This window comes from Danio aesculapii, chromosome 5 (assembly GCF_903798145.1).
Source record: "Danio aesculapii chromosome 5, fDanAes4.1, whole genome shotgun sequence".
Taxonomy (NCBI): domain Eukaryota; kingdom Metazoa; phylum Chordata; class Actinopteri; order Cypriniformes; family Danionidae; genus Danio; species Danio aesculapii.
The window spans coordinates 47,726,827-47,744,814 of NC_079439.1; the positions used below are offsets into that span (position 1 = coordinate 47,726,827).

Consider the following 17,988-nt stretch of genomic DNA (forward strand, 5'->3'; position numbering starts at 1 on the left):
TGGATATAAATATTTCCTCCAGTAAATATTATAACAAATAAACATCAAGTCTAATATATCCAGATGCATCAGGATAATGTAGCTACTAGCTAACAATGTTTATATATTACACAATATACTTTACTCCGCCTGTCTTATCTGCCTCTGAGCTAGCTTACTTTAACTGTCTCCACCACTGCTCTAATCAAATGTCCAATCTGCATCATTCTCATGGTCACTAAAACCAATCTCATCCTCACTTTCATCTGCAAGAAGAGCCAGTTCTGTCCTGTTTCTTCTTTCACTTACCATAGAACATGGTGGTGCTCGCTAATACACTGTTCCCTGTATTCATATCTATTCAAAAGTAGTATTGGCATTAAAATGAGATTTTATCCATCATGAAAATGCCATTAACATATGGCATGTTAACATTATATTACTAGCATTCATGTTGTTACTATTACTACTAAAAAGATCATAGCTGACCTTGCTAGCTAGCTAACCTATTGCAATATTGCAAATTGCACTATTGCGCAGTGTTTCCATTTGGCAACACATCAATTTGGTAGATTTACAGAAAACTAATTTGATATTAGATGAATTTGATGAATATGTTGTCATAACTTAATGAAGGAGATTTTTTGTGGATCTCACATGAGCTGATCCTTTGTTTTTATTGACATTTTCATTTGCATTCAGCAACTACTTACAATATACTCCAGTCTGTCAGAAATCGCACCACAGAAAAACACTGCACATCATGTGACTTAACCAAAGCACATCATTGGCTAAACTAATGGCCAGTTTGTTTATGTTTTAGGTTGGTGAAAGAATCATTCGTTTCTTAGTGTTTTTGGTCTTTTCCTTTGTTTTTTCACGCTTCACTCTCGCGTTTGTCTGTTAATGAAAGGATCGGATGTCAAAAGCACTTCAATATTTGTGCACACATTACACGTCAGCTCAAGAAGTTTGTTATTTCAAATATAGACAGGCACATGAACGATCGCGAGCTTCCTGGAGAAAATTAAACCACTTGTACTTTTAGACGACCTCGTAAAACAAAAACAGGACACGGCAGAATTTGCTCTTCTTGGCTTTGTGGCTGTTCATCAAGATAACAACAAGGTTTGTCTGAGCTCGGGTCAACCATGGCTCATTATTATATGTATTCATTATTGCGGTCTAATGTCTCGGCTGTGTATTTAAAATGGCGGTTTCTTTGATTTGATTCTTCTGCTTGTGTATGCATGACTGAAATTAAAAATTAATAGCGTACAGCTACGCATCTAGCTCCATCTTTTGGTACACTTTTGTCATGCTAGGTAGCCTTTGCAAAGGATACCCAAAAAGTGGTAGGGTATGGTTTGTTTAGAGGTACCTTTTGACAGTGGAAACGGCCATAAAAGCGTACCGAACCGAACGGTACCATGGGGCCATAAGGTCCTCTCTTTCCAACAAAAAAGTTAGAACGTTGGTTTTAAAGAAACAGTGGCAGGGAAATTAACTTAAATATTGTGTTGCCAAATGGCAACACCATGCAGTAGAGGGTTAAAGGAATAATTACATTAGAAAGCAGAATAAAATCATTATAAAAATGGTAAAAGTGTAAACAATTAAACAAATATATAAATAAATACACTATATATAATTACAACAAATAACTGCTTAAATAGAGATGCTATCAGTTTGCTTAAATTACAGCAAAAGCAAACTGAGCAAATTCAGATGAAGCTTGAGGTGATCGCTTACCTTAATGAACTGTGAATGAACAAGATAAAAAGAAAGACTCCAGGGAGAATGGATAAGTGGGGTTTTGTTGAAACTTTGATTCTGGCAGCTAAAAAGCATGAATCGTGACCTCGTGATGAAGCTTTGATCTTTGTTAAGGTTCTTTGTTAGGGATCATCTGAACACTGAATGTTGTTTAAATACACCTCTGTGCTGTTCTCTTAACATCTTTCCATTAAAACTCACATTTCAAACTAGCATTTAATCATTCACAGCTATTCTGTCATGGTCCTGACCTGACAGTCTTGTTCGTCCTGTCAGTGTGTAATGTTTCCCTGTTTGTCCTGTGCTTGTTTACGTTGCCTTAATTTGTGTTGGCCATGTGCTAGTTTTGTCTTTCCTCCTTGCTTTCAATTAACCCTCCCTCTTATGCTGCGGTCACACTAGAGTTTGAGTATGCGAAATTCTGTCGTACGCGCTGCGAAAAGCAGTGGGATTAAACAAGATGATTAGATGTTTAAAAAGGAAGCGTATACATTTCTGTCCAGAGAAGTCATGTTTTGATCTTTGATTGGTCTTAGGCAGTCACGTGATGCAATTTAGAAAAATTGAAAAATTGCATATTATTTTGAGTTCACCAAGCTTGAACTTTACACCACAGTGAACTGCGAAACTCGTCGCACAAGCTTGCGGTTCATGTCTGACGCATTTGCGTGCGCATGAATGGAAGTCAAGGAGGAAATAAATCCAGTGTGATTGTTTTCACCTCGTGTTTTCACCACCTTGTCTCTCGTGTGCTTTGTTCTATATATTGTGTGTGTTTTCTCATTTGTTTACTGGTTCGTTCCATGTGAGCTTGTCTTGTATCCTAGCCTTATACTGAGCATTTTGTCTTGCCAGTCTGGTTTACTTATTGTTTGTTTGCAGCTACTACTTTCTTTATTTGTTCCTAGTGTTTACTTAATTTTGTGTTCTAATCTTTTTTCTTGCTTTTATCCTTTGAACCATTTGTGTTCTATTTTTCTGTCAGTCTCAGTCTTGTATTAGTAGTCGAATATTAGTTGTCTTTATGATTGTTTATTTCTTTCTTTAAGATTCTAGAAGTCTTTCATTTCAGTTTCTGTTTCATCCGATTACCCAAGTCAGTCTAGTTCTCTTTCTACTGGTATTTATATTTAATTTAAAATTTTTTTTACTTTTAGTTTGTTATTTTATTGTATATTTTTGATGTCCTGTCTGACTTCCCTGGCCTACCAGTCTGGAGTTTACGTGGCTTGCTTCACGATCTAGCTCTGGTCTTGACCACTGTTGCTTCTACTCTTGGCTGGCTGTTCATTTTGATGTCATCTACCACTGGCTTCCCTGTGTTATTCCCCCTACTGTTTGGAACTTGTCATCCCCATGTCTGCCTACTTGTGCCTAATTCCGTCAATAAACACCTTTGTATTGTTCACTGCTGCAACTGGGTCTGCTTTCATGCAACCATCCGTGACATATTCTATAGAATCAAAGTCAATAACAGACGAAAAAGCAGTCTCTAAGCGTCTGAACACATTATAATTAATCATACCTGTAGCCACTGGGACTGGTCACTGTGTCCAGATGTCCAGGCGTTGACCTTCCCTTGTTTATCCAGTCGTGCTTTTCCAGGCTCCCAGGTGAACATGTCCATGTTAAGAGTCCGGAAGATGCTAGAGGCTGTGATCTGGTAATCCTGGATGTGGCCAGACTTCATCCCCATTGGCTCTGAACATCCTGAACAATTCAAAGGCGTGTAAATTAGTCCAAAATCCAGATTACACAAACATGGGTTTCTCCATGTAAATTATGCTAGCGATTGTGCCATAGCCAGCAGTGGTGTTAAGTAACAAATCACAAATACTCAAATTACTGCAACTAAGTAGGTTTTCTCAGGAATTGTACTTTAAGTAGTTTAAAAATGTGTTCTTTTGAGTACATTTTAAGTGATGTATCGGTACTTTTACTTCACTATTTTCATTCAACCTGCAGTCACTACTTTAATATAAATATATATTTTTTCTTGTCTATGGTGATTGGCTAAAGTAGAATAGTCAGTCCTGTGATTCCCGCCCAATCAAATGGCATAATTACAGAACAACCTCATAACCCAAAAGATAAAAAATCTTTACACACAATGACTGAGAGACTATTTAGATCCACGTCACTGATGAGAAGATGATGAATGTTTACTGTATGATGACTAAAATGCATGAACTAAATGCACTACAGAACGTTACGTTTACACACACGCACAAATTGCATGTAAACACATCAACCTTTTACAATAAGTGCAATACTCATTACTCACTACTCTTGAGTACTTTTGAAAGGTCTACTTTTCACTCATACTTTGAGTAATATTTAAAACAAATATTTTTACACTACTTGCAATACATTTTAGGTGCAAATTTTGGTTTTCACATTTAGGTTACAAATTTTGTTACAACTTAGTGACACACAATAGTCTTGGACTATTAAGGTTGATTTATACTTTTGCCAGGCGCTGCATTGCACACCTCAGCAAAACAGATAAGGCTTTTATACTTGATGCGTTCGCCGTGATATTCTTTAAAACGACAGGGGGTGGTCAAAAGAAAGCGACTGTAAAATCAGATGGATAAGCATGGGAGTAGGAAGTTTCTGTAACTACGTCATAGTACTATTGTTCAAGATTTTTAAATTATTTATTTTAATTATTTTTATAAATTATTTTTATGATTAAAAAGATTTTAAGCATTCCAGATTTTTTTAAATCAAACTTTGATGCATCACTTGCTTTTGTTCCTGTCTATTGCTTTTACCTCCTAAAGTTTATTAAAATCTCTACAATCTCTACAAATATATATATATATATATATATATATATATATATATATATATATATATATATATATATATATATATATATATATATATTCTGATTGTTTTTTATTTAGCCTACTCAACAATTCACACATTAATGTCTGGCTACTTTGTGTCCTCTACTTATATGATAAAAGGGCAATAATGGTCCAACATTCCTGAATCTTATCACCAATAAAGCCTAAAAAAATAGGGCATCAGTATAAACCGATAGGTTCAAATATTATTTTCCAGTTATCAAAGAAATAATTTGTTACTTCATTTTAATTTTGTATTTATTAAATTGTTTTAAATTCAAAATTGTAATATATACATCACATTCACACCTATGAATGGTGGAAAAACATATTCTGCAATTGTTTATTAAAACCACATGGGTCTCCACTTTTGCAGGGCCTATCTTTTTGGTTTTAACAATCTTATCTCTCAAGCTTTTCTAAACTTTTTAACAAAAAATTTCCTCCTTTCCCACTGCTGTTGCAATTTCTAGCCAAGAATCATTGGCCAACTGGTAATACACATGATCACGCATGGACAGATCATAAAGGCATAACTGTTTCAGACAAAATCTTTTCAAAGTGATTCATATTCATATAAGATGACATCAAAATGAACAGCCAGCCAGGTAATTGTACACATACTTATTATTATTATTATTATTATTATTGTTATTATTATTATTCATATATTACCAGTAATTATTGTTTAAACATGTTTTTTAAAAAATGCTGAAATACCTTTTTCCTTTATATTCCCATAACATATAAATCCCATAAAATGGCTAAGAGACTTGACTTCAGCACTATTGTGCGTTTTATTGACAGTCTGGACAATGTTTCAGGGGCATAACAGAGCTCTGAAGTCCCCTTTGGACGTTCACTCAGAATGATGCATGCTGTCTATTGAGGCGACTCACCTGAGAGCTCACAGCCCAGCAGCTCCATGCGGAGTGTACAGTGTCTCCTGCACACCTGCGGGTAGATCCTCACATACTGAGCCTCGATTGGAGGGGTGAACGAGTTCGCAAATGGAGTGTTGTTATCAATATTCCCTCGGAAGATCTGGAGGGAGAACGTGGGGAGATTTCACAAAGATGAGAGAAGGTCAACGCTGCTCCATCACAGTCACCCCAATTTATTACACCGCGCTTTAATCAAAAGTGTATTTACCAACACTGAAGTCAAGTCATGCATGACAAATGTTTGAGGTAAAAGGGTCCAAAGTAGATTTATTTGGACTAAATTTGCATTTCTTAATAATAATCATGGTAACAATCCATTATTAGATAACTCCACCAAAATTTTTACTTGTTTAAGTCATGAAAAACAATGCCATAACAGAACATAACATAACATAACATAACATAACATAACATAACATAACATAACATAACATAACATAACATAGTATAACATAACATAACATAACATAACATAACATAACATAACATAACATAACATAACATAACATAACATAACATAACAGTAAACTACTTAATTGTTATTAATATTATTATTATATGTTATTACTACACAGTTATTTGTCTTTTCTTTATACTGTAAGAGATCACAGTAATATGCCATTCAGTTTCTAAAGAAAGCTAGATAATGTCATGTTTTTCAGACAGGAATACATAGTTTAGCAGTATTGAGATGCGTGAAATTAACTTGAAACTGAAAAATTGGCTGTGCAAAAGTTTGAGCACCCTCTATTTTGTGTGGATTTCAAAACTTGTAGTCACTTAATGCTGAATGATTACAACACAAAACTGATTTGAGTGACTGTGAACCTTAACTATACTAACACAGATGCAACCAATCATGAAAATGGATATTTAAAATAGCTGAATGACAGTTGTGCTTCTCATAGTGAACCGGAAAGTAGCAACATGGGAACCTCAAAAGAACTTCCTAATGACCTAATAAATAAGATAATTCATCAACATTAATTAGGAGAAGGATGCAAAAAGCTATAACAAAGATTCAAAGTCTTTATCTCCACAGTCAGAAATATAGTAAGCAAATGGAAGGTCACAGGAACAGTTCTTGTGAAGGAAAGATGTGCGAGACCAAGAAAAATATCTGAAAGACAAAGGCAAAGAATGCTTAGAATGGCCACAGACAAATGACAGACCACCTCCAAAGAGCTCCAGGAACATCTTTCTGCTGATAATGTCATTTGTACATTGCTTCACAGTTCAGCACACTCTTCACAAAGGACACCTCAATGGAAGGTGACCCAGAAGAAGTCATTTCTGCATTCTGCCAAAACGACAACAGTCGTTTGAGGTACGCAAAGGCTCATGTGGACAAGCATAAATCGTTTTGGAAAAATATACTGTGGATAGATGCCACAACCATAGGCACTTTGCATGGCGGAAAAAGAACACAGCATTCCAGGAGAAGAACATGCTCCCTGCTGTAAAGATGGTGGAGGGTCCATCATGCTGTGGGCATGTGTGGCGAGCACAGGGACTGGAAATCTTGTCAAAGGTTGTCAAAGGTTGCATGGATTCCACCAGTATCAGCAGATTCTGAAGAACAATATTCAGGAATCAGTCAAGAAGCTGAAGTTATGGCAGGGTTGGATGTTTCAACAGGACAATGATCTAAAGCACAGTTCCAGATCTACCAAGGAATTCAAGCTTAGACATGATACAATGTTCTAGAATGGATATCCCAGTCCCAGATTGAACACCATCAAAAACGTATTTATTGATTTTAAAAAAGCTGGTAACACTCAGTACCCTTCAAACCTGACTGAACTGGATATGTTGCTAGGAAAAATGGCCCAAAATGCCTCCAGCATGAATTCAGGGACTTGCTTGACTGTAAGGCCCAGTTTACACTGTCAGGTCTTGATGCCAAATTCCGATTTGTTGCCTATGTCTTTTTTCATTTTGCCTGTCCCTTTACACATTTTTTTAATTGTGACCTGTTTCCAATTATTGTGTTTACACTTGCCATACAATTTACGACGTCGCACATGCATAAAGGCGGGTTCTAGCATCTGCGCCACACTAGCCATGATGGAAGAAATTGTCTTGCTTTCTGCGAAAAATGCAAAGATTGCCCAACTTTAAAATGATTTTGAGGTGTAAAAAGAGGGAAAGGGCCGTCATCGCAGCTTGCGCCTATGGTTTATATATGGTGTCCTTCACCATTCAGAGGAATTTATGGGTACAAGAGAGATCTCAGGACTGGTGGGAGCAAATTGTGGCAACTGCCCACTTTTTTACTCCATGTTTCCTCTGTTGTTGTTGTTTACCACATCGGCGTCTCCCCACACGCTCTTCCTTCAACGTCATTAAACCGCGGAGAATTACCACAATGTCACAAGTTTAATGACGTACAAAACAGAATGCCTCGATAAATTTGATCTGCCTGTTTACTTGATAGTTGCATTGTCACATATGCAATTTATATCTGATTTATTTACACATATGAAGAAGGCCTCAAACCAATCTCTGAATATCCGAATGCATGTGTTTTTTTTTTTTTGTGTGTGTGTGTTTACACAGTCATAGAACAGATCCGATCTGTGTCACATATGAGCAAAACATTGGAGTTGGGTCACCTTTAACTGGCAGTGTAAATGGGGCCTTAGAAGCATCTACAGGTTGTTATTTCAGCAAAAGGTGGCTGTACAAAAGATTGATGTCTTTATTCTGTTGGGGTGCCCACATTTTTGCAACTGTCTGTTTTTGTTAAAACTTAAATTGCATTCCATCTATTGATTAAATACATGTTATTTCAGAACTAAAATGCCTTTTCCCTAGGGTATAAAATATATCCAAATGAAATTGCTGATTTGAAAGACCCGCAGACTATGGCTTGTAATTCTGAAAAATATCAGGGTGGCCAAACTTAAAAGTGTAAATATATAGCATGCAAAAAAAAAAAAAAAAAAAAAAAAAACAGAACACCAATCACAGTATGTAAATATTTAGAAAACGATTAAAATACAAATATTTTAATTATCACAATATAATATATATTAGACTAAAATTCCCTAACAATAAAAGACTGCTTTAAAAGTTCAACATAGTAATAACTCTAATTATTATTTAATTATAATAAAATAAAAAAAGATAATATCTGAGATGATGGACAGTAAGTCCTGTGAGGCCACAGTAGCTTTCATCATTCTGCCTGAAAACCTGTTTATACAGCTTGAGGGAAACAAAAGCACATGCTGAGTGATTATTTTTTTAACAATTAAAAAAAAAAAAAAGACAAATGAAAATGTCTCACTATATCTTCATCTGTGCCCTTGACTTTGTATGTCCTCCAGGTCTTTCCATCATCGCTGTAGGCCACTTTGTAGGACTTAACATATTCTGGGCTCCCGATGCGCTTGGCTCCTTGGGTTATCACTCCTGTGACCCGCATCCTCCTCTGCAGGTTAATCTGAGAGAGGAACACATGCAGAGAGAAAGACACAGAAAGAAAAAAAGTGTTATATTATTGAATTTATTAATATGTTGATTTATAATTTTAAATATATTTGTATAAAAAATAAGGAATCAACAGGAATTGCCAACTTTCTCTTGAACTCATATTTAACATCTTTATTTTCTGTTTTCATATCCATCCAAAGTTGTAAATTTAACATAACTTAGCATATTTAAGAAAAACAAAGACTACAGTGAAAGTATACAGTGAGTTAAAGGGATAGTTCACCCAAAACATTTTGCCATCATTTACTCAAACTTGTAACCACTGTTTTTCATAGTATTTGTATGTCATGCTATTAAAATCAATGGTTCCAGGTTTTTAACGTTCTTCAAAATATGAAGTGTTTAGATACAAAATCATCTAAATGCCGTCTGAAGTTTTCCTCTAAATGTATTATTTTTAACAAGCCCATGTGTGTATGTTCAGTAATATCACTTTTATGGCAAAGAATAAGTCATTTTCTTGGTCTTTAAAGTAGAATATCTCAACATAAGCAAAGGATGTTAATTTTCTATGGAAATTTCAGGTGGCACTTAGTTAACTTTATATTAACTAAGAATATATTCTTTTCTGTTCAACGAAAAAAAAAAATCAAACAGGTATGGAACAAATTGTGGGTGAGTAAATTGTGAATAAACTTCCTGAGAATCTGGTGCCAAAAATCACTAAGAAATATGGAAGTTATATGAAAGACAGTTTTTGCATATAATACATTATTTGTGCCTCAGAGTGTACAAACAAAATGCAATAAATGCTGTCATGTCATCATGTGTTCTGATGTCTGAAAAACGGTAACACAATCATGTGAGAAATTTCTGGAAGGTAATCAAGTGAAATGATGACATATTTTGGCTTGGGGATTTCATAATGAAATTCTGAAACATTACTTGGGATTTTGGGTGATGAAACCTATCTGCTAGTTTGTTGTATATTAAGAAACGTATTTGGTAAATATATTTCCATAGTTTTTATGTCCAAATCCTATGTCTTCTAATTAAATGATCCAGTTGAATACAGTGCATGCATTTTTAATGTCCATTTTCAGAATTTATGTGTATCTTTTTTTATATTGTGTAATGGAGAATCCCCAAACGCACATAAAATATGTAGATGTAAATAAAGCTAATGAGGCAGCGAGATTGTGTGATGTTTTTATAAAACAGTGCAATAAACTAGATGTTATACTGAGAAACTTTTCAGACACAGCATGGGCAAGTATTTTATCAGGTATTCTGGACCACCAGAGAAAATAATTCCAAACAAAGAGACTACAAAATGACTGCAACACCAAGCAAAACACAACACATTTGTTTCATCCCCAAATAAGGTATCCACTGTCAAAAGCACAGTAATAAAGAATATGAAGGATTCTTTAAACAAATACTTTTTTTAAACCAAGCTGTTTTTATTGGTTAGCATATCAAACTAACATTTGAGTGAAATCTACATGTGGAAATTCCCCCCCCCCCCCCCCCCCCTCATGTGAAAGCCATTAAGAAACTCATTAAGAAATGTTATAGGAAACCCATTACTACTAAAATTGCTGAATTTTGGCCAGAATAATTCCACTTAGCACTGGTAAATGATCAAACTTTAAGTCTTTTCAGGCCAATTATGAGATAATTAAGGGACAACACTCCTCTGCCAAAGGTTTTTTATGGCAATCCGAGTATAGGTGTATTACGGTAAAGAAAGCTCTAGTGTTGTAATTGCCCAGAATGAGTTATTGGACTACTTGGTCTCCTGAGTGCAGAATACAAAGATAATCAGAGAAAAACATTAGATCAGATCACATGTAAAAATGAAGAGGTACTATATAGGCAATAATGGACATGGACTCATGTGAAGATGATCACTTATGATGGACATGATAACTTGATATGAACATGATATATTTTTTTAATCTAAGAAGCATGATGAAGTTCCATTTACAAACACAGACATTTCTAGTTGTGTTATGAATGGACCTAACAGACCTTAACCCTGATAACCATTTAAAAAAATAAACAGTATATATTTTTGTCAAAAAAGAAAAGAAAAGAGATAAATACCTAGATGCATTCAAGCAGTGCCAAAATATTTATATATCAAGACAGATTTTTTTTTTTTCGTGTGTGTTTGTTTGTTTGTTTATTTGTTTTAAAAAACTGGTTCAGTTATTTATTTTGATGTATATTGTGCTTGTATAATCACTGCAGAAAATATTCTCAGGGCTGTCGAATGTAGGTGAAAATCATCAAAAATGCTGACTGGGACTGGCAACATTAAAAAAAACAAACAAAGAACACGGACAGGGCCTGTGTTACGCTCAGCATATAATTGTATATAGAGAGATTATTTAAACAATGTATTTATACATGTAGTTACTGAATATTATGTATCAATAGCATGATTAATACAGGGTTAATTTAGGATTTGGTGTTACGTGTTGTTGGTTGTGTGTGTAATTATGCAAAGTGTATTTAATTAATGTTGTTACCATAGTAAGTTTGTGTGTAACAATGGAAAAATAACAAATCCTTAACTTTTTTTTGTAACTCAACTTTATTTCAGGGCGTCACAGTGGCACAGTGTGTAGCATGATCCCCTCACGGCACGAAGGTCGCTGATTTGAGCCCCGGCTGGGTCAGTTGGCATATCTGTGTGAAGTTTGTATGCTCTCCCCGTGTTTGCCTGGGTTACCTGGTCCTCTGGTTTCCCCCACAGACCAAACACATGTGGTTTAGATGAATTAAATAAGTAAATTGGCCGTAGTGTATGTGTGTGAAAGAGTGTGTATGGGTGTTTCCCAATGTCGGGTTGCAGCTGGAAGGACATCCGCTGCGTAAAACATATGCTGGATAAGTTGGTGGTTCATTCTGCTCTGGTGACCCCAGATTAATAAAGGGACTAAGCCAAAAAAGAAATGAATGAATGAATGAATGAACATTATATTAAATCAAGACATAAACCACATGTCATAAGTAAACTGAACCTTTTCTTGCAGTAAGGATGCCGCATTGCCATTCCATATCCTATAATGCTGCAAAGAATTTATACATCCAGAACATAAATTTTTCATTCTGATCATTGTATGATTTGTGGAAGTTACTGAAGCAATGAACGCAAAAGGAATCACTATGTAGATCTCCATCTCATGGGCTTTTAATGACCACTGGAAGCTGTGGAGCAAATGGGATGAAGTAATTGACTGGGACAATGCAGAGAAGCCAGGGTTTCAGGAGAAGAGGAGCAACAAAAGGCTGATCCATTGTCCAGCGATTGACAGATTTAAGAGACATGGACTCTGGGTGACCACTATCACAAAAACGATAGAGTCTTCACTCTTTGAAAGCACAGATTCAAAGCCTGATGCCGATGAAACATCTGCTATTGCCTGGGATGAGCATGCTGACTGGACTACTTTGGATGATGGGTGGAAAGAATCAGCTGGCTGATGGAAAGCTGAAGATTCCATGAGATGATGTTCTTAGGAGTGATGTTATGCAGCCACAGCATAACGTTTTTAATGACACATTTGCTGATTCTTCTATCGATAAGGAAAACATGAAGTAAGCAACAAATATTCCAGGCTCATAAGGAATCCAAACCTGGTTGAATGACCATCGAATATGGCTTTTCCCAGTGCCATTACATGATAAATTTGTCCTGGAAAACTTAGATGAGTGGGTTTAAGGATTTGCTGTTGACTCCTCCATTGATAATGACTATAGATAATAAGCAAAAGACTTTGACAGACTCATCAGGAACCAAAAGTCTGTTAATGACTATCAAATATGGAAAACAATATTCCCAGTGCCAGCACAAACGTCCACCACAATGTCAAGGCTTCATGGAAACTTAAATGAGTGGGATGAGAGATTTGTTGTTGCCTCATCTATCGACAATAAATATAGGAAAGAGGCCAAAGACTTTGACAGGATCATCAGGAATCTGGAATCAACTATTACGAATGGCCACCAAATATGGACAATGATAATTCCCAGTGCCACCACAAAAGTTCACCACAGTATTTAAGTTCTCTTTGATTGCTGGGAGGAGTGGGAAGATACAAATTGCATGAGTGGGAAGATAGGAAAATCAGGTAGGGAGCAACAAACAGTTGCAGGCTCATCATAAATCCCACCCCAGCTGTGATTAATGCTGTTAAAGTCCCCAAGAAATCAAACCTAACCATATGATTTTGTTAGCCCACGTTGCCAGTTTTGTGGTGAACAATTCATCTGTGCAAGTCATTAAGAAAAACAAAAAAACAAAAACCGTTTTCCCTAGTAATCTTTAATTGAAATCTGAAAATGCACTTCCTGTTTGTTTTCAATTAAATTAAACTTTAGTTATCTTTAGTTCAGTTAATTTAAACTTTTGCTACAGTTCGACCTTCCGACCACAGCACCCCTGAGTTTTTGTATATATATACACACAAATATATATATATATATATATATATATATATATATATATATATATATATATATATATATATATATATATATATATATATATATATTTAGATGTATTTGGGTGGTCCGGAAGACCTAATCCTCACTGATAAAAGTCCAGTATTTGTCCTATACATGAGCTCATTTATCCTATTTTGAAAACATAAATAGTGCAACATAAGTGGTGAACATAAATAGTGAAAATAAGAAAATAACCCATCGAAAAAAGGTTTAAGACCAAGCGGGATCCTCTGTTGGCTGTCGCTTCAGCATGACTTTAGCTAATCAGTTTTGGCCAATGCTAACAAATATTTTAATTTTGTAATCTGATGTAAGAGAAGTCTTCTTTTGCTACTATATTATATTTAAAAAGATAAAACTTTTTACAAGTAACTTTTATTCTAAATCTTGGACCTTATTCTTGAAAAAAAAAATTAACAATAAAAAAGTGTGAAGCACCAAAAGTGGCCCATATTAAATTAATTTAAATACTTTTTTGGCTATTGTTGTTATCTATGGATTTTCAAACGTACTTTCTCTTTTTTACATGAGAGGCTAGAAAAATTGTGAAGCTCTATGTTATTATTATTATTATTATTATTATTATTATTATTATTATTATTATTATTATTATTATTATTATTATTATCATTATTATTATTATAATCATGTTTTATTTATTTATTTTTTTATTGGAATTCTGACTGAGGACAGTTGAATGGGCTGGCCAGTTTGTTATTTGCTTAATAAATGACAATAGACTACTGTTTTTAATTTTACACATTATCAAATTCCTTTTTTTTTTTTCAAACGATATATGATGTTATAAATTTGTATTTTAAAAATAAGTATTTTTTCATACTTCTTTATTCTAAAACTTTAGGAAATATTTTTGGTACATCAAAAAGTGTTGTTATGATGACCATCCGACTAGCAAATCCAGCCAAAAGTACTGCTTAAAATGCCACAAAAATGTATTCTTAAATCCCACCCCTATCACCAGGCCTGTATATATATATATATAAATATATATATATATATATATATATATATATATATATATATATATATATATATATATATATATATATATATATATATATATATATATATATATATATATATATATACTTGTGAGGTAGAATTAGCTAAAATAAAACTTTACCAAAGCATCTTATATAAATGTAGATAAAAAATGCATCCCTGCAACCAACACAAGCAAACAAACAATCAATAAATGTAGCAGGCGTGTGAATTTGTCTTTCGGCACAAGCGAAAATAAAGTGGACCTGGGGCACTTTGCACATACAAAGCACGTACACCAGCCGAGGACTTCATTTGAAGAATTCACGCACAAGCTCAAATTCTTGCAGACAACTCTGAATAAAGAGTCAACCTGAGGCTGACAGAAACCAAAAACGAGCGGGACAGGACTGTTTTTGCACTGTTTATGACAATGCAAGCAGCATGAATCTGGCAATGGACCCTTTAGTTTCTCTGACATCAGTCATCTCTCACAACTTAAACTGCAAGACCAAAGTCATTTCTATAAAGTAAACAATGAGTAACCAACTACTCCAATTCTCTTCCATACCATTACCCGCAGAAGCCTTATAGCCAGCATTTCCATTTAGACAAGCTGCCAAAGAGTGTTTCCACCAGGCCCTCCCAGTTCTACATCTCATAGTCACCCTCTGTGAAGTACGCCGCTGTTTGTTAAAGCCATGCCATGTTCTATTATACATTCCTAGAATAAAAAAAAAGGCTCAAGAAAAAACCTATGCTAGGAACAGATGTGGATGATTAAGCTTTACCATATATTCACACAGCATCCTTTGAATCTTTGAATGTATTGTGTTTGACAGGCTGCAGGAATATGCATTTTATATCACATGCATATCCACACAGCTTTTTTTTAAATCCTAAAAATAGGACTCTACTACAAAGCTGAAGTAAGAAACATTGTATCCTTTGAAAGCAAATGTGGCATTTAGATAATATTTTTATTTATATTATTTTATTTTGACTATATACTGTATACACATATACATATACGTATATATATATATATATATATATATATATATATATATATATATATATATATATATATATATATATATATATATATATATATATATATATATGTACACACACACACAAATATATATACACACACACACACACACACATATACACATATATATATATATATATATATATATATATATATATATATATATATATATATATATATATATATATATATATATTTATATATATATATATATATATATATATATATATATATATATATATATATATATATATATATATATATATATATATATATATATATTCACTTATATATAATATTAATGGTATTGCAAAAGCCACTTTGTTAGCCAATGACTAAGGGCAATATGTCATATTGCCTGTAATAAACATGCACCCTGTCCAAAGAGAAGACATTGGCAAACAAACTTGTTTTTACAGTCTTTTTTTATTTTCCTCCTTATTTTTTTTCTTTGTTTTGTTCTTGGAGTTTGATATGATTACAGTTGAACCACTGAAGTCACATGGAATGTTAAAAAAAACAATGAAAAAAAAAAAAAAAAAAAAAAAGTTGCTTTCTTTTCTTGACTTTGAACATCTCAAGACCACTGCTGTCAGATTTAATCTAAAATATTTTAATTTGTGTTCCGAAGATGAACTAGGGTCTCAGGGGATAGAAAAAAACACGAAGGCGAGTAATTAATAACACACTTTTCATTTTTGGGTGAACTGTCCTTTTAAAGCTCATGCTCATGCAAAACAAAACATTAATATGATGTGTAAGTGCTAAAAAGCTCTATAACAAGCCAATATGCAAGCTAATAAGCAGCTTGATCCCTATTTGTAATAAAAAAATGTGAACAAAATATAATAAAAAAACAAAAGTAAAACAAACAAAAAAAAAATGTGGAGAAACTGAAAGTTCTGAATCAGTAAGAATACATTAAGAGGGAACTGATTGAAACAATAAGCAATAATCAACATTTAAATGTGCACTACAATTTTCCCTAAAGACTGTGTACTGTAAAAGCATTTGTCAACTCTGTGTGGCATTTACCGTGGCGTCAGTTTACTGCAGAGTAAAATAGCTCTAGATGGACGCGTTTAAGCACAATATAATTGGCTCATAACTTCACCCCATCTCTACTTCATGCTAGCATTGTCAGTTTGCTCTTCCACGGCGGGGGCACATTCTCAGTGTAAGTGTTAATGTGAAGCCCAGGAGTGAAGCTGTCGTGGAGGGAGGACGTGCCCACAGGGACTGACACCATGCCAAGCCAAACTCTTGTGTAGGTCACGACTCAGTGCAGCACAGATCTGCTCCAACAGACACTATTACTCAAATTTAAGTGCTTAGTGGGGGAACAAGAGGATGGAAAAAGTGGTTCTTAGCTGTTTTTGCTTTAAGACCTAGAATTTTATTGAACTTAAAGAGGTAAACCAAAACACTACTAATATTGTACTAATATTGGACACAATTATGCCAAATACAACAACAGGCACATCTGAATAATAAGTAAATATGTATACATGTATCAATGCATTTATTTACTTGATTACACACAAAAAAAAAAGAAGATTCATTGGGATTACAATTTTTTTAAAGGTAACTGGTTGCTAACTATTTACATGGGCTGAATTTAGACAAATAAATAACATTTAGTAACGCTCAACTTAATTTAACACAGGCTCATTGTGAAAATGTACCCTTGTATACATTTCTGGATAGCGCAAATTATGTAGCTCCCAATGGCTGCAAAAATGTATCTGGGGTACATTTTCACAATGAGCAAATTTATTGAATTTATTGAACCCTCACACTGAAGAAGAAGGTTGGGTAGGTGAGTGTTAGATTCATAGGTCCTCACCTTTGTCAAAACCAAATCTACACCCTTTAAAATCAATATGAGACATTAAAAGGAAAACTGTGTTCTAGAAGTGTATTTTAAACTGCACAAATGACACATTTTGATGCTGTTTGTGAATATTATTATTTTTAAAAAATGGATTTGAGAAAGACCATCAATCCACCAATCATTGAACTTTGCTGGTAAAGACACTTGTGACCTTATTTGACTAATAGTGGTTTTTGGAAAACCTGCTTAGCTACTATTTTATCCCTGTAATGAGATATCAAAAATTGGTGGAAAACTCAAATCTTCTGGAACTGAGATGTTTATTCAATCTAGCAAACAAACAAGTTTTTATTATATATATATTTTTTTTCATGATATTAATTTTGTATCACATTTGATACATTAGGGGTTTGTCCAACTTTTTGCTCACAACAAGTTAATTTTCATGACAAAAAATTATTTTGCCCTTGACATTTTGACAGAAAACATTTTAGGCAGTTTTTCACTTTGTTTTTACCTGTTACACTTTATCAAATCATATACAACAGGTCTTTAAACAAAGTATTGATCAGATTGATATTATATAGG

At 34.0% G+C, this 17,988-nt stretch overlaps 1 protein-coding gene across 3 annotated transcripts in view; it reads right to left on the reverse strand.

Moving 5' to 3' along the window:
• The window catches only part of edil3a (EGF-like repeats and discoidin I-like domains 3a), a 338,241-nt gene that overhangs the window by 70,335 nt on the left and 249,918 nt on the right, over window positions 1-17,988 (reverse strand). For all 3 annotated transcript variants that reach the window (XM_056458380.1, XM_056458381.1, XM_056458379.1), the window contains 3 exons: window positions 8,847-9,002; window positions 5,510-5,654; window positions 3,281-3,465 (listed from right to left, as the gene is read on the reverse strand). In XM_056458380.1, coding sequence (XP_056314355.1) covers window positions 3,281-3,465; window positions 5,510-5,654; window positions 8,847-9,002 — 486 coding nt within the window. The remainder of the gene's footprint in view (window positions 1-3,280; window positions 3,466-5,509; window positions 5,655-8,846; window positions 9,003-17,988) is intronic.